Raw genomic sequence first — 22,336 nt, 5'->3', positions numbered from 1 at the left:
TTTGACAAATTACTCCTTTGATTCTGTTTTCCTTAATTCTGCAATTTTTATTTTGCTTTTTTTTCCCTCTCCTTTTCCTTCCCTGTCCCTCTCTCAGCTGCTCCTCCCAGCTGTTTAATCACACATGCCTCATGCCTAAAGAAGAGAGGGAGGGAGGGAAGGAGGGGACAAATGGGAGGAGAGACAGGGAGCGCAAAAGAAAGAGTGGGTGATAGACAGAGAGAGAGAGATAGCAAACGCAAGCAGTGGGCTGAATGTGAGGGCACATGGCCAGTGAATGAGAGATCTTTGCTTCCTCTCAGCACAAGCTCCTTCTCCCACTGTCCTCCTCTCTCTGGTTGGATTATTGCTGAGGAAGGACCTCGTCTGGATACTCCTCCTCCTCTCCCTGTCTTCCCTCTCTCCTCTACTTTCCTCCCCTTTTCCTACCTCTCATTGAGGGACTGCGGCTCTTCTTCTTCCCAGAACTCACCTCCTGTTCTCCTCTCATCCCCTCTCCCCTGCTTCCCCCTCAGGATGTCGTGTGAGGAGGCTCAGCTCCACAAAGAGAGGCTGCAAGCCTTGGCGGTAAGTCACTGTGTTTAAACTGTCTGGGGTTTTTTTTTCTCTCTTTCTCTGTCTTTGACCTTCTGTCTGTCTGTCTGTGAGGTCTGTGGTGGCTGTCAGACGTAATGTACCGCCTTAACTTCATCTCTCATTCACGGTATAAAATTTCACATAACTGTCTCGCACCTCAGACTTCCAGCAAGTTTGCCAGTCCCTTCTGCCTCATTAATAATTCCCTCTTGTTGCCCGCCATACCCTCTAAGTCTACCTTTGCCTAATATTCATTCATGACCAATGTCTTGTCATTGAAACACATACTGTCTGCATGTACAGGGCAAGAAAGGGTATCCACGTTTATGTGTCTCATTGCTACAAGCCAAAGTACATTGAACTTTGACTTATAAAGTTGAATGACATAAAACACAAGTCTGAAAGTCACAGTGACCCAAGATGAAACCTAAACATGGGATAGAGGTTATTTTATCCGATGGCATGAGAGTCAAACCTAAGAAAAAGTTGGCATATGTAGTCATTGCTGTTTCCTTCTATCGGAGGCTCCAGGTCATCTTTTCTGATAGAAATCAAGGCGATGCATGTGAATATGCTTAATATGTTGGAAGCCCTGCTGCATGACATCATAGCCTCCTACACCCATTTTAATCAAATTAAACAAAGCAATTTTTGTTGTACCATTTGTAATGTGCTGTATTCCCCCACTAGCTGTCTGTCTTACAACACTGCCTTGTTTGTCTTGCGGTTTGTGTCAGCTGTCATCGACTTCCATATCTCCGCAACTTTCCAGGGAAAGTTGGAGGAAAATTTTTAGCCAGGTTTTGGGGTGTATTTGCTTCCCAGTTTAGAAGGAGCTCAGCTGTTCGGTGGTCTAGAATACGTTTCGAGTCGCCGTTGTGTTTCACTATCAGAAAGGCATCTGTGGAAGTGTTTGGCTTGGGGCTGATGGGACATCAGAGCAACAGTTACACCGGGGCTCGCTGCCTGGGACTAAATTTGGCGCCAGCAAGGAACCACAGCATACCACACACACTTAAGATGCTCAGAGGCACAGGAACACACACACATTTATACACACAAATATTTGTGTGTGTGTGTGTGTGTGTGTGTGTGGGTGTGTGGGGGTGGGGGTGGTTGGGGGGGGACAGCAGATGGAGAAACTATTTTGGCCACGTTGAAACATGGCAGCCATACCAGGCAGCATGCTCTTACATCAATGCAGGACTTTTAGAAAGAGAGTGGAAAGTTCTCACGGCTTGAACAAGCAGAAGCAAATGACTGTTTCTTACATAATCCTTGCATGTGTGTTTGCTAAAATACTCCAAATTCATTTAATATAGCAAACAAATGAGTTTTGGTTTGAACGAGGCCATGAAAAATTGCAGAATTTTCTGGCTGTTACTCTTAATGTAGTTTAACAGGTAGCATTAGAGATCGCACTGTAAATGCCAGGAGGTTTGACATATAGGTATGGGCAGCCACTGAATACAATTAAACCACTTGGGCCTCTTTGTTTCATCTAAATGAACATTTGTCTTGTTTCAGCTAAGCGTGTATACACTATCAAAGACAATAATAGCTAATAGCTTTCAGCCCCTACCAGCACTTAAATAGAGACGGGTTACTATTACACTAATAGTACTAACAACTCTGATGCAGCTAAGCACTCTAAACCAAGCAGCAGAGGTTAAGAGCAAATACAGAAGCTGGACAAAGTTTCCCAGAACATGTCCAATGAAAGGGGAAGAATTTTATGAAAACCTCTTCTGACTAATTCCAGTGCAAGTGTTTAGTCATGTGGTAGCAATTTTAGCAAGCATTGTTTGTCTTCAGCACAGATGTAGTGAGGCGATTTCTGTCTGACTGGCTTTCTGGATAAGCATGAATAAACTCCTGGAAAAAGATACGTCGTGCAGACATATACACACTCATTGTCTGCGGTCTGCAGCTGACATGTTAATGATTTCATCAATAATTGATAGTCTGAGATTTCACTGTCATCAACATCAGTGTCTGTCCTCATCAATACTTTAGCAGATCTTGAGTCAGTTGGAAGGCTTCCTCAGAAAATCAGAACCAAGCCTGTCTTTTCCATATCTGCGCCGTTTAGAGTATGGACTTCAAGTTTGAGTCCACTGTTCAGTTAAACTGGATAAAAATGTCACAATCAGGTAGCAGGCAGCTGTCATTAAAGTCTTCATTTACAATAGAGATTCATAAATATGCAATGGCACTAATGGATGGGAAAGATGTCTGAATTCATTAGAAGATTTATGTCTTCTGTGAGTTCTTTTAGGAATAATTTAGGTCTTCTTGGCATGGAAAAATCTGCTTATTTTCTGTTTAGACAAAGAGTTAATGCCATTTAACACCAGAAACTGTTGTTTATTATGTGTTGACATCCAAATTAGTGACCTATAAAGGGAAAATGATCACTGATTGGTTTGTTCTCTAGATAATAATATTACTTTGAGCATTAATTGATCAGTAAAACAAAGCAACGGCAAAATTACCAGCATTTGCTCTAACAGTTAATTAGCTAAGTGGCTCATTTGTCCATCCCACATGCAAAAACACAGATTCCCACAGTCTGATAGTGATTAGGGTCTCTCAGCTGCCAGTGGCAAGTGGTTTCCATGGCTACTAATTGGTTAGATTAGGAAACAGTTGTGATGTCATGTTGTTAAAGCCGGTCCTGGGTATATTATTACCATGTAATTATAGCAGTCAGATGGAGCTCAGCCTGGTCAGGTTTCCCCAAAAAACTACTGTGTGTGTGTGTGTGTGTGTGTGTGTGTGTGTGTGTGTGTGTGTGTGTGTGTGTGTGTGTGTGTGTGTGTGTGTGTGTGTGTGTGTGTGTGTGTGTGTGTGTGTGTGTCTTGGTAAACTCGTGCATTTACCATCTTGCATGTGGTTTTAAGATTAGCCAGTGAATGCCGGGTGCTTCATCGTTCTAATTAGCTGTTGCCCGTGCGGCCTCCAGCCACAAGCATGGCATGGCAAACCATAAGCAAAAGTCTATGTGTCTTTGGCTCCACTCATTCACTGACTTCTCTGTAGTGTCTGTAATATGTTTACATAGATGACCTCACTCCTTTGAACTTGTAGCTGCACCCCCTTCCAACACGCACACGCACTCAAATGCACGCAAACCCACAAATCGTCTGGGGCCAAGTCAGAGGGGAGTCAGGAAGTGGTACGTGAGGACTGAGATGATGGTGTTGTGTGTTTTGTGTCCAGTTTGGACCAGGAGCAACACAGAGATTTCCAGGGACTTGGAGTCCAGAGTTTTGGATTTTTCATTGAAAAAGATAACCTTTAGATCAAAATCTAAATCTTTATTTACATCTCTTGTTGCCTCTTTAATATGAGTAACAGCCCTGCAAGACTAATATGCCATTACGATTGATCTTACTTTGTGATCTTTTTTGATGAGATCTGTAAATGGCTTGTTTTGGAAGCTGGATGATGCACTGGACGCTCTTCTTGATGTCTGACAGAAGAAAGTGTGTCTGGGGTAGGGTGAAGGTGAGGGGAATGCTAAAGCTAGAGCTTGACATGCACTAAGATTTGTGATTATGGCTTGCAGTGGAGGGCTGGGGTAATGGTTTAAACTAAGTGGGGGGCTGGGCCGCCTGCAGGCATTTGTTGTTTCAGTTTGTGCATTTCACTCACTTCCAAACTGACATATTGGCACTGACCCTTTAATAATACATTTTCTTCTATTTAACTTTAGGTTTTGTTTATATTTGTAATTTTCTCTCATCTTTTTTCGCAGCATCTTAACTGCAATATGAGAACTACGATTACCTCAGTGGGAACAGTTTGTCCCTTAGTCACAACAAAACACATTTCTGACTAAATCACACGTCCTTTCAGTGTTGTTCACAGGCTATAGTACCATTTAAGTTACATATCTTTCATTTCACTGACATGGAAAAGACAAATATGGTCAAATGAATTAATAATATATCATATATACTCTAAAAATGTATACTTTTGAGTTGAATTGCCCAATGTGCTCCTTCAATTTGTGTCAAAGGTTTTGAATATTTGGCAGAGTGGGTGTTGCCAGCTACCAAATGAGCCGACTGGATCCTGGAGAATTGATAGGTGGGTAGAGTAGCTCTGGATTGTAGACTTTGGCAGCTTATGGGGGAGGGTACAGGTCCTGGGGGAAAGTCATTTTGGAAAGGAAGAGGGGGTGTGGTTTGTTGAGTGGCAGGGGGTCTGGGCCACGGCAGCCGTTACATGCTGTCTAAAATTAGCAGCAGCTGTCTTGGTCCAACTGAACATTTTGGTATGTTTCTATGTGTGTGTGCTTGTTCATGCCTGGATTTGTGTGTATGTGTTTCAGTGAGCGGGGTTGGGGTTCACAGAGACTTGAGACATGAGATGCTGGAATTCAGCGGCAGTGAGCTCTGCTGGGTTTGAAATAATCTTCATCTCATTTGGGCTTAGTTGAATAGTAAACAATGTAGAGTGGCAGGACAGAGAAATACTGCAGATGTATGGAGGACCAAAGATGTCAAAATCAAAAATATACTAACGACTTATCATGCCTACAGTATCTGCTCGAACTAGAAACCATGGCATGAAGCCTCCTGGTGCACAGTTTTTATGCTGAGGTTAATGCTAGAGTTAAGAACTCTGTCATTATTGAGGAAGCTGAGCATTGGCAAATTTCATGCACTATGTGCCTGAGCACCTCACCGACCTTAGTCTGTAACTTCACGTGGTCTGCCGCTTCATGGCTGAGTTGCTTTGGTTCCTAAACACTTCCATTTTCCAATAATAACACTTACAGTTGAAAGCGAAGTGAAATTTCACAAACTTGTTGAAATGGTTCCATATTAGAGTGCCATACTCAAATTTAATGAGCACTTTTGAATAACCCATTCTTTCACAAATGTTTGTAAAGACACACTGCCTGTGGCAATGGAACTGAAAACACCTGAATTCAAAGTAAATACAAAATGCATTTTTAAATGATGATTTATTTTATTAAGAGAAAAATGCTGTCCAAACCTACCTGGCCCTATGTCAAAAGTAATTAATATAGACATTAATTTAAAATGTGACATAAATTAATATTTACTTTTTATTAATCTCTGTATTTAGTGACAGATTATTTTCCCATTTAATTTTCAATTTCATTTATAAATCTGTTCATTTTTAATATTTTTTCTTTTATTCTGTAATTTGTATTTTTGTGCTTTTTGCTGTATAATAGGTTCCTTTGCATTTTCCCCAAACCTATTAAATTCTGCATTTTCCTTTTGCATTTCTTTATGTGTTGTAAAAGCTAAGTGAAACAGAAATATCAGTTTAATTTTTAATAACTTCTAATAATATTTTATGGATTTAATGGCCAATTAACTTTTTTCATTCATTCTTTATTAGTTATTGTGGCAGATTTGGTCCTCCATATAAACAGTCAGACTAACATGTAGCAAAGGTCATTTTAGCAACTATAGCTAACATTAGTCTCATAAGTCTCCCAAAATAAATACATTGTGGTTTACTATTAGCAACAGCATTGCTTCTATCTGGAGAAAAAAGAAAAACAAAAACAAACTTTAGACCCTGTTTTGTTTATCCATATTTACATCATGTGATTTTCAAAGTATGAATACTTGGATCACTTCAGAGGTGGGGCATGGTGAATAAAGTCAACACCTGCTGCCATCGCATGACAACGGCATGCAGGACGTTTCAGCAATGGGCTAAATTTGCATTTATTGGCTCAAGCGTTGCCTGAGGCCTTACCAAATTAGCATTATCATAACTCTGGAGCAGGGGTGTCCAAACTTGCGGCCCGCGGGTTAGTTACAAATTACAAATTTCTGAATTAGGTATTAAACATATTCATATAGCTACGACCTCAACTGATGGAATGGATACTTTCAACTGTTCTCTGCAATTTTTGCTAACCATAACCCACAATATCACTTACCAAAATACTTTTTGATTAATTGTGATTGATTTTGTTGTTTAACTAATCAGTAATACAGTACAAAATGTATGCACTCACATTTTAGGTTTTAGCTGATGGCTTATAGTATTATTCAGAAATCTTTTTAGCCCCTGTCAGTGCAGACTCAAACTCGTGACATTTGAACCACAGGTCCATTTCAGTCTCTGTTCTCTAAGCTTTCAGGTATGGCTGCCTGCAGAATGGAAGATGATCTTCACAGTGAGATTTCTGTGCTGGGTGTGTTGGCATGTACAGAATGTGACCCATCTGATCTGTAGCCACTTCACAAAGTCAACATCAGCAGAACTTTAATACTTGCAGTTACGTCACTGTTTAATCACATTATAATTATAACCTCCTGGCCTAATCACTGATGTGTGAGATGTGGATCACTAGTGTAGAATGTTGTTTATAAACCAACCAATTTGTGTGTGTGTGTGTGTGTGTGTGTGTGTGTGTGTGTGTGTGTGTGTGTGTGTGTGTGTGTGTGTGTGTGTGTGTGTGTGTGTGTGTGTGTGTGTGTTCAAGTACATTGCAAGATACTCAAATCCTAATCAATACTAAAAATTGCTTATCAGATTAGATCCTCATTTGTAAAAGCATCCACACCGAGAGTGCCATTTTCACCTCCTCCAGTTGACGCTCAACTTCACACAACAGCCACGGGGAGGCACACAGCCCCACCCCTCACGAGCAGCTCTACACTCTATGAGGAATTTCAAGAGGTCAGCAAGGCTCCCATTTCAACAACATAGCCATACTAAACAGTTATTAAGAATGTTAACCTTGCTGTTAACTATTATCAGTATCCCAATAGCCACATTAGCTGTCTGTTAAGTTCTTACATCATGTTTGAAAGTGTAGTATCTATTTGACATCTAATCAATGTAATCATGAGCTTATTTTCTTGTGCATAAACCTTGTAGTTAATTTAAACCATTAACTTTTATAATTTTGTTTGATTTTGAAAAGAAGTTCCCAAATTCGAAGTATGCCATCCATTGGATTCAGAGTGAAGACAGTGTGCTACACACAGTGATTCAAAAAATATGGGCTTTGTGGAGAAGAGACAGAAAATATAGGTTTCCTTATAGTCACATGTTAGAGCATTCGACCTAAGTACTGTGGGCTAGTCTCCTTACTGCAGTGACCTGGAAATGAGACTGCACCAGACCACTTGGGGATTGGTGACCTGTCCAGGGTGTATCCTGCCTCTCGCCCTATGGGAGCAGGGATAGACTCCAGCTTCCACACAAAGAGCCTCTGCTTGGGCAGTAAAGTCTATGAGTGTATGTGTATATATTTATTTTTCTTTGTTTGTTTGTTGTTGTTTCTCTTTCCAGGTTAGAATGGTTTAAAATCTAGTGGATTGAGTCCTGGCAGCTCATCTGTATGTCCATGGGAGAATTATGTAATTTTCATGAATATCGGCCCTCATTACAAAAGTTAATTACTTAGCTGGTGCAGAGAAAAATTGGCCAAATCGACTACGGGAAACCCCTAAAAAAATACCATGAGATTAGATTTGGTGGGATATTGACTTCTAAGCCTATTAAGTTCTTTAGCCTGTCATGTCTGGTAGATCTTGCAAGCAGAACTGTGATCTGAATGCGTTGTTGTGCCAAACATATTTGCTATTTCAAGATGAGCTCTATAGGTTCTCAATAGGCTCTTCTTGTTGTTGTTTTAACCCTTTATTTTATTTATCTGAGTTATTTTTCCACATACTATGTAACAGCCAGAGCTGACAGGCTGAAGAAGAGGAAAATAAAGAGAAGAAAAAGGGAGAGAGAAAGGGAGCAAAAAAAAAAAGGGGAAAGAGCACAAGTCTATTAATCAGATAGTTCATCACTTTAACATATAAAAAAAAAATACTATCAATACTTGCAAAAATAAATTTGTGTGTGAAAAACAAAACTAACAAAGCATGTTACGCACACCAACAATTTTGTTGAGTTGTGATTGAGTGGGCGTTTGTGTCTGTGTCATGTTTGTGTCTGTGTCATGGAACGTACTTACCAATGAGGGCAAAACGCTGCAGCTCCACCCATCAGAAGCCAGAGGCAGGTACGGAAAGCCCCCAGAACCCCAGGCCACCAGCAGCCCACCAAGGGCCAGGAAGACCCCCGGCCACTCATCCAAAGACAACCGCACACCTACCCAAGCAGACGGGAGAGGGTGGTCTCAGACGGAGCCCCCCCAGTCGAGGAGCGAGGGCTCCAGGGAACCCAAGGCGATGAGAAGCCAGCCCCCCCCCAGCGGCCCGCCCCCTGCACTGGCCGGCGGCAGGGCTCCCGGGCCCACGGCACCCAAGGACCGCCCGACCCTCCACAGAGCCCCCCCCCACGCCGAAGAAGCCAACGCAGCCCCGCACCGCACCCCCAAGGGGGGCAGGCCAGTACCCACGCCAGAACACCCAGCCCCACCCAGGAACCCCGAGGCACCCCCATCCCAGGGGGGTAGGGGGGAGGAGGCAACCAGCAAGGAGCGGCCAGGAGGCAAGGCACAAGGCCCAGACCCAGGTCCAGCCATACATACAAACACACCCAGACACCCGTGTACACATTTATACACAGATACTCATACATGCCCATACATACTTACCCACACACAGATATGCCATACATACACATTCACTCACCCACCCATACTCACGGAGACGGTGACAAATACACAAAGACACACATTCATCCATAGCTACCCACCCTCTGAAGGCGGGGCAAGTGGAAACCACCCCAGGGCCAACAGCGACCCCAGGCCGCCACCAGCCCGGTCCCCAAGGAACCACCCGACCCCTACCCCGGGCGAGACGCAAGAAATCGGGGTGTAAGATGACCCATCCACCCCTCCTCCTCCCCAACTTGTAGGTCTATGTGTTAATGTTTGTGAGTGAATGAGGTGTATAGGGTGCAGTTAAAATTGAGGGGACAGTTATGCCACAAGCGCCAACTGTTGGTCGTCAGCGCTTGCCCACACTGCCCCCCCAAAACCCTCCATGTCTAAAGTGCAAATAAAATTTGGAGACAGACAGTGACGAGGATCCGAGTGGGGCCACCTCAGCGGCCCATCTCATCAACCTCTGAGTAACATGCCTGCCCCAAAGGTCCTATGTGTATCAGGGTGTAAGTGTGTATGTGTTGTGAGTTATAATGACTAAAGTGCAATTAAAACGGAGAGGCAAGTGGTGGTGCAGCTCTCCACGTGGCCTCTCCATCCTACATCTGTGAGTGATGTGTATTCTGTGTGTGTGTGTGTGTTTGTGTATGGGGAGGGGGAGGGGGGGGGGGGGCATATGACCAGGAAAAATCCTGGAAGAAGAGAGCCAGCCTATTAAGTTCTTTATTTTCTGGTATTAACAGAACGGAAAAAAGGGTAAAAGATCATTGAGCTAAGCTTAAACTTACAGGAAATGTAAGCAGGCAATTGATGCTTGACCTCATCTTCACTGCCAAAATTTTTTGCATTTTAGGAGATTCATTCAAGACCATTTGGCTGTCATGTGAGGTTAAACACACCAGCAATAATGTGACAAAGTAGAGTACACTGTACTGGAGATTAATCGCTTCAGTTATTGAACACAAATGTCTTCAGCGTTTGAATTTGTCAAAAGTAGTGGGAAAAATGATACCCACTGTATACAAGCTTCTCTGTGAGCCAAATAGGGCCAGACACTGTGAGTCAGAGTGTGGGAAGTCATGAGTGTGTCACCGAGAATGTCAGCATATTTTTCAGAAGAGGAGGATGTGACCTCTCGGTGAGAATACAGTGAACAGAGGGGGGCTCAGGGTCATTATCCTGCCAGTTCAACTGTATGAGGCAAAGGACTCATTTCATCTTTCATTAACCCCTCGGATTCTGCTGAAGACTTTTTTTTTTCTTTTTACTGTTTTAATGGACAGTGACGATCCTTTGAGCTAATGAATTGGATTTTATTTCTGGGACGTGATGAAAACCAAACGCCACCTAAGCCATCTTTGATCTGGCGATGTCAACCATCAACATTCCTATAAAGTTAATGATTCTGAGGCACACAAAACACACACACTGCCTGAGCGTTGTTTATTTTGAGAGTACACTAGTGTGGGCTTTTCTCTGTGTACGTATTTGAGCCTGCGAGTGTATTTGCTTTTGTGTGTTTCATGTGGGAGTGTGTTTGCGTGCTCGTGTGCATTTTGCCCATTCCCTGACCACAATTCCTCAGCAGTCCCTGACATCTGGTGACCATACCTCTGATTACGCTCTCTGACTGTACTTCACAAACCATGGGAATCATGCTGCTGTGTAGGCTGCTCCTGTATGTGTGTGTGTGTGTGTGTGTGTGTGTGTGTGTGTGTGTGTGTGTGTGTGTGTGTGTGTGTGTGTGTGTGTGTGTGTGTGTGTGTGTGTGTGTGTATATGTGACAGAGGGAGAGAAATGACCTCAGATTTGGTGTAAATAGGTTCACAGCCTGCATGCAGCATAATAATATGTTCTAATAGGCTGGTATAGTTATACAGTAGTTTTACACCTTACTCTTCAAAGGGTTTCTTGTTTTCCTTTGTTTCTAAAAAGGGAGGGGCTTCTAACCAGAGCGGGGCCGAATGCAGCTTTTATTCCCTCCATTTGGTAATTTCCTGGCACCAAATGAACATGTTTGCACCACAGTTGGAACAGAGGCACACCTGAGGTTGTGGGTATGCTGAATAGGCAGTGCAGTGTAATTTTGGTATACATTTTGGCACAAAATTGCATTTGCTCACGCTCAAACTACCTCTTATCCTATTGCAAACACAGACGCTGGGCAGTTTTAATAGCTTTAGTTGGCAGGCACATACACAGAGGCATCCAGACTCACTCGAGTGTGGTCTTTTTTTTCCATTTCTTAGACATTATTTTCATCTGCAAAATAATGTGTATCAAGACATTTTTAGAGTTGCAAAGGAACATTTGTTATATAATAGCATCCAGTTTAGTTCAATGTTAATGTTTTTCATAAGTGAGCATCCTTCACATACTCTCCCCTCCCAAAAATGGCCCCAGATGTCATTAGTGCAAGCTGTTATTATAGCCTGTAATTGCGTTTTAGAAAAGTTAACCCGTGAATAACTGCATTTAAAAAGGTCTCACAAGGCAGATTTGTTTTGGGGAGGGCCGGAATAAATTACACTTTCATAACTCCTATGATGGACACAGCAAGGGACCGAAACACCTCTCCTGGAAAAATGGATACCAGGATCTAACCTGGATCCACTACCTGCAGTAGAAGTTGAAGGGGCACCAGATGAAGGGACCTTTGGGTCCAATCTCCAGTTACAAAAAGTGGTTATAAGACATGGAAGGTGACCTCGCTGATGGGGGAAGAAACTCAAGGATAATATATGAGTTTAAGAGATACCAGCTAGATATAGTCAGGCTCCTGAACACAGGCTGGACTTCATTCCACCCTGGAGTTGCCCTGGGTAAGTGGCTTTAAGAGGATACTTTTATCCTCCTGGTTCAGTGCCTGTACATTGGGATCTTCCTCAGAAGATGAGAGTGTTGATTCTGCATGTTGGGGACTGGGTTCTGTCTGTCATTTGCACTGATGCAGTTCAGACGGCCTGACCTTATCTGAGTCCTCTGGTGGTGTGCTGTAAGGTGGCCTTGTGGGGACTCCGTTGTCATACAGAGAGGCTTCAGAAGGTGTGATTGGGAGGAACAGCCTGCCCAGTCTGAGCTTGAGTGGAGCTCTGTCACTGCATTTCTGTGTGATCACAGTTTGACCATAACAAACATCATGTTTGAGCATAAAGGTGTTCATAAGTGCACTTGGCACCAGGGTGGAGACCTGTGATCGATGATTATAAACATTAGCAGCTCTGCAACCGTATTGATTGTATAATCAGGTAAAAAGAGGAGCTGAGCTGTCAGCTGATTATTACCTGGTGGTGAGTTGGATCAGGTGGCAGGGAATACACCACGCTTAAACTATATGCTTGAACAGCACTAAAGAATACATTGTGCGTAATGGGCAGACACAGGTGGAATCTGCCAGTATAATATTGAACCTCCGCATGATTTACCAGGACAATTTTATCTGAATAGTTTTGTTTGGAAAATTTGTGTTTTTGCCCAAAGTGTTTGTTTCTGTGCCCTGTGCAGGAAAAATAAAGGCCGGGATCTCATTTCCACCCACGTTAGAAACTCTCATGTAGAGAAAATGCTGGAGAGGTGCTGATTTGGATACAGATCAGCCACAGGGTCTTTAAAGCAACAGATTTGTTTGTTTTAAGTTTTGAAACATTACAAACATCAGCAACAAGTCCTCCAACATTTGAATTTACCTATTTGTTTCTATTTTCACCTGTTTCCTGATAACATCTATTGAATTCTCCTCTGCTCTATTTTTATTCTGTGCAATTGTGTCCAGCTCCATATTCAGATCTCTTTATTCTGTTCTGCATCAGTCTTCACTTACTTTGTTTGAGAAATGGCCCAAGGTTCATTTATATTTGGGGGGGGTTTCCCTGATGGCTATATTTAGTCAACAGGAAATGTCCCAGAAATCCTCAGTCTACTCCCACAGAAAGCGAGTGGGAGACATGAAGCCACATACACATCCACATTACCTCATGCCTCTCATCCCCAAGCACGCTTATACTGGGATCTGCTTTGTTTGTACAATTCCATGCATTATAGTCAAATTAATTTCAAAGACAGTCACTTGTGTGTATGCTTCTTTGTTTTCAGCCTAAAACCTTCCACTCATCACGCACCCATCTCCTCTTCCAACCATTATTCATCATTTATCGCCACACAAAGCAAAGGAATTTTCTTCCCACATCAAGTTCAATGACAGTGCCATGTGGAGTCTTCAAGGCCAAATCCCTCCTCTCTATATAGCCTGTGAGCACTAACCCCTCTCAAAACTCAATAAGCTCTGACCTCCAACCCTTCTAATACTTCCCTTCCTTCCTGTGTATGCCCCTCTGACAGTTTTTCCACCCGTTTTATCATAAGGAGGCATTTAATTGCACATACATACAGTATGCGGATAGTGTAGACAGTGCAGTGGAATTTTCTGCTAAATCATCTCAGAAAACCGGTTGTTATAAAGAAAATCAGGCATTAGTGGAGCATCCATGGCAGTACTCAGCCAGTAAACTCTACCACACTTTATCATTATTAAATTGAGATCGACAGTATATTGCATTTGAGTCTCTACACATTTCTAAACTGAATGTGATTAAACCTTAATTGTCCCAATGGGATCTTTGTCTTGCAGATTATGATGCACCATTAAAACATAAATGTATTCAATCAATAAAACAATTGTATTTTTATACCTAGGCTCTGCTGAAAGCTGTCTCTGAAGGCATTATGTTCTCCGGTTGTCCATCCATTTATCTTTCTGGATAGCCACACCTCACATCTCACAGATGCATCATGGGAAACTTTGGAAATTTAGCACCAACACTGTCTTGAACTCAAGGATGAGTTTATTTTAATGTGGTGGCCAAAGGTCAAAATGTCACAAAATACATTTTAGGCCATAACCTAAAAATTCATGCACCATGGTGTCCTGAAGAGTACATCAGGGAGACAACCCAGGTTGAGCAATTTGTATACAAAGTTAGAGACGTGTGCAGAGGAGGTGTTAGTGGATGTATTGGACAAAGGTGTGGAATATGGAACTGCCAGGCAGGAGGAAAAGAGGAAGACCACAGAGAAGATGTAGTGAATGAGGACAAGCAGAGGGTTGGTGTGACAGAGGAAGATGCTAGGGATAGCAGATGGAGGCAGATTATGTGGCAACTCTTAAAGAAAGCAGCCAACAGAAATAGAAAAGAAGAAGAGTAAAATTATAGACAAACTTTTACACAAATTTCTAATTGTATAATAACTGTCATCAAATACCCAAGATGTCAAATGACAGCTCTCCATAATTCTTACTCTTTTCAGGCAAATATTAAATGCTATAACTCAGGACTCAACTTTACAACATGTGACCTGCTGTGAGTGGAAACTTACTCTCTTTGATTTTCAACTCTTGCATTTCTTTGTCTCTCAGGAGAAGCGGAAGCGGCAAACTGAAATTGATGACAAAAGAACCCAGCTTGATGACCTTCTGCTGCAGCTACAACATGTCAAGGTAGTGTGTGTGTGTGTGTGTGTGTGTGTGTGTGTGTGTGTGTGTGTGTGTGTGTGTGTGTGTGTGTGTGTGTGTGGTGTGTGTGTGTGTGTGTGTGTGTGTGTAGCTGTTTATGCATCTTTGCATTCCAAACATGTCAAAGATCAAAATTCACCTTGCTTGTTTCCAAATTTGACCTACAGCATGGTGCAAAGACAGTACCCCTGTGAGGGTTTTTTAATCAGTAAATTACATATTCATTAACATTTCCTGACATTTTTATACACAAAATACAGAAAAATACCAACATTCATCCTGTTGAACTTAGCTGTATGACAAAAAGCGTGCATTGCGATATACTTACGGACCTCTCTGCTGACTCATGTTACATTGAGCTATTCATTACTTGATTCATGACTACGCTAAAACTGTTCTGAGCTGCTGCATCTGAGAGATCAGTTTTTTGACTTGAAGTAACTGTTTTACTGACATACTGAATTTAGAGGTCGACTTAAATTAGGTCAGTGTAAATGTGAAGGGAAGGTAGAGAGTACAGATTAGGGTTAGTAGTTCACAGGGGAATGAGATGAGTCACGATGCTCATATGAGATGCTCACATACAGTATGTGAGTTATTGCTTTCAATCTAATCAACCCATCTTTCTTTATTTCCAGACTCTAGATTTTACCTTGACCCTAGAGAGACAGATTGTACTCTGACAGCTTCCTTTGCTGTTTTGTTCCACTTCAGCAGGCTGTTTTTTTTTTTTTACAGATAAATGCAAATGTGTTTAATTACTCATGAGCATGTGTGAGTGTGTTTGTCAGTTTTTGGCTGAGAAGTTAGTGATTCCATCTCAATATCTCCTGGTGTGCAAGCTTGTTAGAGCAAGAGTTTCCCTTGGCTAAGCAGGCCTGGCCTGGCTCTTTTCTTCTTTCCAGAAAAAAAAAAAAACACTCAGCTCCAAACACACACAAATATATCCCCTCATACTTAATGCCAGCCTCTGCTGGTAAGCCAAGATTTTTGTTTCACGTAAACACAGATTTGATGTCCAAATAATACGTAGGACAGGGGATACAAGCTGCTGACAGATTGTGAGTTTATAAAACGAGCGGCTTCCAGGCATCAGTAATTTATGTGGACTTCTGCAGCCTTTCAGCCACTAAAGAATTAGTTATTTGACCTTGTACACAGAGCTGAGCCAACCAAACCTCTGTCAGGTGGACACACAACAGACTGAGGCATCCCATAATTTTCGAGCAGTGACACGCAGTATGACGCTGTTTAAACTATATGTCAGAAAACTTTTATTTTAATGCTGTCATCGTGTTTAAAAAATGCGTGTGTGAGCAGCAGAAGTCAAATACGGGGCTGCACCGGTGATATAAAAGCTTTAACTTCAAAAGACAATATTAGGAAAATCCTTCAGCCCTAAGGGCAGCAGAGCTGCAGGGTGGTTAAGGGAATAGCTGTGGGTACTCATTAAACTACATAAATATCTATGGGAACCAGTTTTAATATTTGCAATAAACACGCGCTCTATTCTCTAACTAGAGCCATTAAACACACTTGGCATGAATGAATCCTTTATCAAATAAGTTTGATTCCTCAAACCAGTGTTTTCCAGCATTTAACACCCACTTATGGGAATATGGGTGAAACAAACACATTGATTCAAGCCATGTGCACGTCCATTAAAGCATGCAGTGCAGTTCAGCCATTAATGAGGGTTTAACTCATGTATTTGGTTTTGAGCTCTCTCAAGAATCCTCTTGTTAGAGCTCATTGCACAGCGTGCTGGTCACAAGAAATGTTATGAGCATGTTACGCGTTTAATATGTTATATTTTTCATTGAGTGCGTGTGTGTGTTTGCTGATGAGTCATTTCTTCTTTCTAATGTCTCTTTTCTTTTTTGACCTGATCTGGGTTATTCGGCACTGAAAGTAATAATCATAACAATAGTCATTACACATGACACTAACTGCTGACATTTCAGACTACCATTTAGATTAATACCCACTGTTGTTTTATCAGTGCTACACAGCAGGAACCTAACATTAAAGGAAAAGGAGAAACTGGCAAACAAATGCCTGTTTAAAATGCAGCTGTGGTGCAACGTACAGTATGTTACCAACTTTTCAGTGGTAATTCAGATAAGTTTAAATTAGCATCTTTTCAAATGACAAAACTTGAAACTATGAAACTTGGAAGAGATTAACACGCTGTATATTAAAAATGGACATTGGCACCACATACTGGTTTGTGGACTGCTGCTTTGAAGCCTAGGATTTGGCATCATCTCGAGGATGCGTGGGAGTTTGCCATGTCCCTCATTTGGCTATGTCCCTCAAGGTGACCTGTGGGGGCTGCTTTGTTGGCTTGATCAAGTGATGACCTCCAGCTTCTCCTGGGGCAATTTTCAGCCAAGTGTGAAGCTACTTGGATGAGAATTGGCACCTCTAAGTCCGAGGCCATGGTTCTCAGCCAGGTAAGGAGGGAGGAATGCCCACTCCAGGTTGGAAACAAGTTGCTGCCCCAATTGGAGGAGTTTAATTATCTCAGGGTCTTGTTCACAGCTGAGGGGACAGTGGAATGTGATGCAGATTGGTGCAGCTTCTGCAGTGATGTGGACTCTGTACCAGTTTGTTATAGTAAAAAGAGAGCTGAGCATGAAAATGAAGATGCTGATTCACTGGTCAGTCTGTGTTTCCACCCTTCCCAATGGTCATGGCCTGTGGCTAGTGACTGAAAAAATAAGATAATGGATACAAGCAGCAGAAATGAGCCTCCTCCAAAGGATATCTAGATAGGGGAAGGAGCTTGCTCATTTGGGAGTGGCTTAGAGTAGAACAGCTACTTGTCCACATTGAAGGAGCCAGTTGAGGTGGTTCAGGCATTTGATTAGGATGTCTCCTCGGTGCCTCCTAGATGAAGTGTTTTGGGTTGTCTTATTGGGAAGATGGCCTGGCCAGACATACATCATATCTTATGGCTAGCTTAGGAATGTCTTGTGTTCCTCTAAAAAAGCTGGAGGAGGTGGCTGGAGAGAGGGAGGTCTGGGCTTCTCTGCTTAGACTGGGTGGGTGGGTTTGGCATTAATGCCCATTGCCATGTTGTGCTAAGTTATCAGCCAATGTGAAATTATTTGGGTAGCAAGTACAGATGTGTTGCAGAAACCTGTTAATTAGTGCCAGCATGTTAATGAAATATTACTAGAACTTCTCAGTTAAAAAAACTGGACGTGCCATATTCGCTGAGACTAACGCCACATAACTTCAAATCAGTAACTTGAATTAGCAGAGGTGATTGAAATCTAGCAGCTATAACCTCTGCCTGTCACTCAAAAATGCCTAATTTATGCATAACTTAAAGACTTAATTTCATTTGAACAGTTGTTAAAAAAAAATCATGCCCAGACAGTGAAATCCCCAACCAGTCGCGGCAGATGGCTGCCCCTCCCTGAGCCTGGTTCTGCCGGAAATTTCTTCCTGTAAAAAGGGAGTTTTTCCTTCCCACTGTCACCAAGTGCTTGCTCATAGGGGGTCATTTTGACTGTTGGGTTTTCTCTGTGATTATTGTAGGGTCTTTACCTTATATAAAGTACCACGAGGCCACTGTTTGTTGTGATTTGGTGCTATAGAAATAAAATTGAATTGGCCATAATTCCTTTGGATTCGATCAAAAGTCATCACAACTCCATTATCCCCTATCTTCTGCTCACTAGATACAAATGAAGAACCAAGAGTGGTCAGAATGGACCTTAATCTGAATATGTTTGCTCTATCTCCAGAATCAAGCCCCCACTGACCTCCAGTATAATGATCTATTTACTTTTCTTTCATACAACACCAGTAGGCTAGAACTTCAGATCTAATCAGCATCTGGTCACAAAGTTCCATTTAATGGCCATTACCTCTGAGTGCCACGCTCTCGGGCAGCATGAAGCAGGCTTTGTAGAGGGCTCTCTGGAGACATAGTGGCTTGGGAGAGGAAACGGGAACTACAGCCCAGAGATTTGATAAGGACCTTTAGGCTGCATGATTCAAGCCTCTCAATGGAGGCGCTGATATGAGTGTGGAACTTTGTAAACACTGTGATGATTTCAGAGCAGAGTTTAACATTGACCATGAATTCTCTTTTTTGAAGCAGTGTCTCTTAAACACATGGTGGATTTTCCTCCTGGCAGTTATGTCTTTTGATAAATTGGTTATTTCACTTTCTGATGAAAAGCACACACATTCATAACAGCCTGAAACCTTTCTTTTAATAGTCAAGTTCAGAGTGGCTGTGTGTCAGAGCTCAACAGGAAATGGAAAGTCTCTTAAACAGCATGAGAGAGAAGCAAAGAGTCATGTGGTTCTCAGGGGCAACAAGTTATTCACCAGTGCTTTTTTTGAGAGCTGAAATGCTACAGAAAACTGTTATATATTTATCATGGCATTGATAAAACTCCACAGTGGTGGTCAGATGTCAGGCACAAATATAGCCGAGCATCCTCCTGTGATGGTTTCTAAATTATATACAGAATACTGCTGTGATCTTGATTTGTCATATGGAATGAACTTGAAACTGGTTGTTTGCTTTAAAAGTTGACTAATGTTTATGAAACTTCAGTACAGGAAACCAGACATCAATGGACAAAGTTACATGCACATAGTTTTTAAATTGTTCAGTTTAGCTGACAATCAGGTTGTGCAACTTCCTTTCAAAATATCTGGACACTTCTTTAGGTACAACTTTCTAGCTCCAGGTTGAACCCCCCTTTTTCCTTCACTGTGGTCATAAAGGGATGGTTTGCAGCAGTATTCAGGCAGGCTGTGGTGTTTAAACAATGCTTAACTGGTACTAAGGGGCCCAAAGTGTGCCAAGAAAATATCCCCGACGCCATTACACCACCAGCAGCAGCAGCAGTAGCAGCAGCCTGAACTGTTGATCCAAGACATGATGGATACATGCTTTTGTGTTGTTTCTGACCACATCATCTCAATGCCGCAGCAGAAATCGAGGCTCATCAAACCATGCAATGTTTTTCCAGTCTTCTATTGTCCAATTTCAGTGAGCCTGTGTGAATTGTAGCCTCAGCTTCCTGTTCTTAGCTGACAGAAGTTGCACTCAGTGAGGTCTTCTGCCGCCCATCTCATTCAAGGTTCCAAATGTTGTGCTTTCAGAGATGCTCTTCTGCACACCTTGGTTGTAACGAGTGGTTATCTGAGCTACAGTTGCCTTCCTATCAGCCAGAAGCAGTCTGGCCCTTCTCCTCCAAAGTCCGCAATCAACAAGGCATTTTCACCCAAAGAATTGCCGCTCACTGGAGATTGTCTCTTTTTTTGGACCGTTCTCTGTAATCCCTAGAGATGGTTTTGTGGGCAAGTCCCAGTAGATCAGCAGTTTCTGAAATGTTCAGACCAGCCTGTCTGGCACCAACAAACATGCCATGTTAAAGTCACTTAAATTACCTTTCTTCCCCATTCTGGTGCTCAGTGTGAAACTCAGCAGGTCGTCTTGACTATGACAATACATGCATAAATCCACTGATGGTTTGCTAATTAGATATTTGCATTAATAAGCAGTTGAATACATGTGCCTAATAAAGTGGCTGGTGAGTGTGTGCATAATATATTCTACAACTCTACGTTAGTGAATTAGTGCATGTGTGAAAACATATGACATCAGCTACACTTAGTGGGCGTGCAGCAATCACCTATTTGCACAAACAAATTCTGACAGCAGGTGCTATAAAATGGTTTTGAGCTATTAATGCAGCTCCTTGTGTGTGTGTGTGTGTGTGTGTGTGTGTGTGTGTGTGTGTGTGTGTGTGTGTGTGTGTGTGTGTGTGTGTGTGTGTGTGTGTGTGTGTGTGTGTGTGTTTGGGGGGGGTTCAGCTCTACAACCTCCAGCCAAGCAACAGTTTGACAGTAAACAGCCAAAAGGTGAATCACAGTGTTCTGCTCCACTCTGTTTTGGTAACAAAACAGAGCTCCAGACAGAAACGGAGACATTAGTGGCATAAACAGAGCTCTGGCACTATCTATAAAACATTAAAGAAATCCAGAACCGTCTGTGTGATGAGAAGATTGGCACTCTTGGTGATTTTCTATGTTTAATGCAGCAAGAGCCAGACAAATTGAGCTGAGGTTTAATGTGGGGCCTAATCTAGATTGTTTATCCATCAAATATAAACACATGGCTGAAATGACTGTATCTGTTATATGGAATACTCGTACGTCCAGATATATCCCTGAGACAAAGCTTGAGACAGAAAAACCATAAAGAGCCATAAAAGAGAGAGTAAAGTTGTTGGCTTTGTTATTATAAGGCATAGCGAAACAAGCGTTATTTAACTTATTAGCATCTTACAAATCATTTAAACAGGGTACAGGTACTGTGAGAGAATAGAAAATCTGCTTTATACTTTATCCCTGTCTAGTTTGATATGACTTCATGCAGCCTCTGAGGAATGCTTGTGCACCAAAATACCATCTGTCTCTTTGCACAGCAGTAAAATGATCAAAGGATGAATTTTTTCACTAAACTGCTTGTTAAGTAAAGCTTAATAGAAAAGCAGCATCTTCCCAGTGAATGCACTTCTTTTCTCTTTTTTTTTTTTTTTATCTTTTTGGAACTTAAGAAAAATGAATTTGGTAAAGTTCATAGAAAAACATTCATGGATGAAGAAAACAGCCTTATCTATCCATGGTGATCTTCAGCTGACAAAATTCTTTCATGTTAGTGTGTTCATAACAAAATAACTTTGTTTACATCATGGAGAATGGTTACTGTAGTACTCTTGGGCTTCTGGGATTGGCCTTTAACAAAGAGTAGTTTCCTACGAGCAGCAGCTGAGTTCAGGGTTTCTGTGTTACATAAAAACTCCTACATGTTTGGTTATTTGTTCTAACTGCACTCGGCAGTCATTAGAGAAATCTAGCCCCCATAAAAGTGCTCCAGTGGCAGTTAACAGTGTGTTTAACAAAAATACAGTAACACAGAGAGGCTAGAAAATATGTGTTTTTTGATGATGTAGTTTTCCTATTGATCTGCAAAATCTGAACAGATCGACAACCTTTTCTGCTCCAAACTAAGTGCCATTAGATGTTAAAACAACTGCATCTAAAAAGTGTAAAGTTCGAATTCAGTATTGTCTAATTATTTCTAATTAATAAAGACATTATCGGATGTTTACACTCATTGTTGAGTTGAGGATAAGGACCTCCAATGTGGTGTGGCTGTCACTGCATTGATTTGACAGAAGAATAATCACAACCATTGTGTCAATTATTAATTGATTCCGTGCCACGTTGTAGCTTTTTCCTAGCATTAATTACTAATTCCATTGGAGTTTAGACTGCTGGTCAAATAAAGCACATTAATGTTGTCAATTTGCTCTCTGGGATACCTCTACCACAGCAACAATAGTGGCAGCAACAGTAAGAGTTCCTTATGCTTTCATAAGACTGTGTATACAGTTAAATGGCGATTTATTACATTTTCTCTTGTCTGCTCTGGAGTCCAGTGAATAAAAGTCATCCATGCTTCTGGCTGTCCAGCTGTTTCCCACCATTCTCAGTTTTTATGCTAAGCTAACCGGCTGTGGAGTCATAGTATCATGATCTTCTAATCAAAGTCTAGAGGTGAAAATGAATTGGCAGATATCCCAAAACATTAAACTATTCCTTTATACTAATGCCACACTAGGAAAAACAGTGGT

At 41.8% G+C, this 22,336-nt stretch overlaps 1 protein-coding gene across 4 annotated transcripts in view; it reads left to right on the top strand.

Annotated features, from left to right (window-relative positions):
- Window positions 1–271: 271 nt before the first annotated feature.
- palm2akap2 (PALM2 and AKAP2 fusion) overlaps window positions 272–22,336 on the top strand; it is an 82,711-nt gene continuing 60,646 nt past the window's right edge. For 2 of the 4 annotated variants that reach the window (XM_030742346.1, XM_030742344.1), the window contains exons 1-2: window positions 276–567; window positions 14,565–14,645. In XM_030742346.1, the coding sequence (XP_030598206.1) occupies window positions 517–567; window positions 14,565–14,645 (132 nt within the window). In that variant the 5' untranslated portion in view covers window positions 276–516. Of the gene's footprint in view, window positions 568–14,564; window positions 14,646–22,336 lie in introns of all 4 variants that reach the window. The other 2 variants (XM_030742345.1, XM_030742343.1) reach the window with 2 other exon arrangements.

The sequence above is a fragment of the Archocentrus centrarchus genome, chromosome 12 (genome assembly GCF_007364275.1).
Source record: "Archocentrus centrarchus isolate MPI-CPG fArcCen1 chromosome 12, fArcCen1, whole genome shotgun sequence".
Classification (NCBI taxonomy): Eukaryota; Metazoa; Chordata; class Actinopteri; order Cichliformes; family Cichlidae; genus Archocentrus; species Archocentrus centrarchus.
The sequence above is the reverse complement of the archived record's forward strand: the minus strand, read 5'-3'. Positions and strand labels throughout refer to the sequence as shown.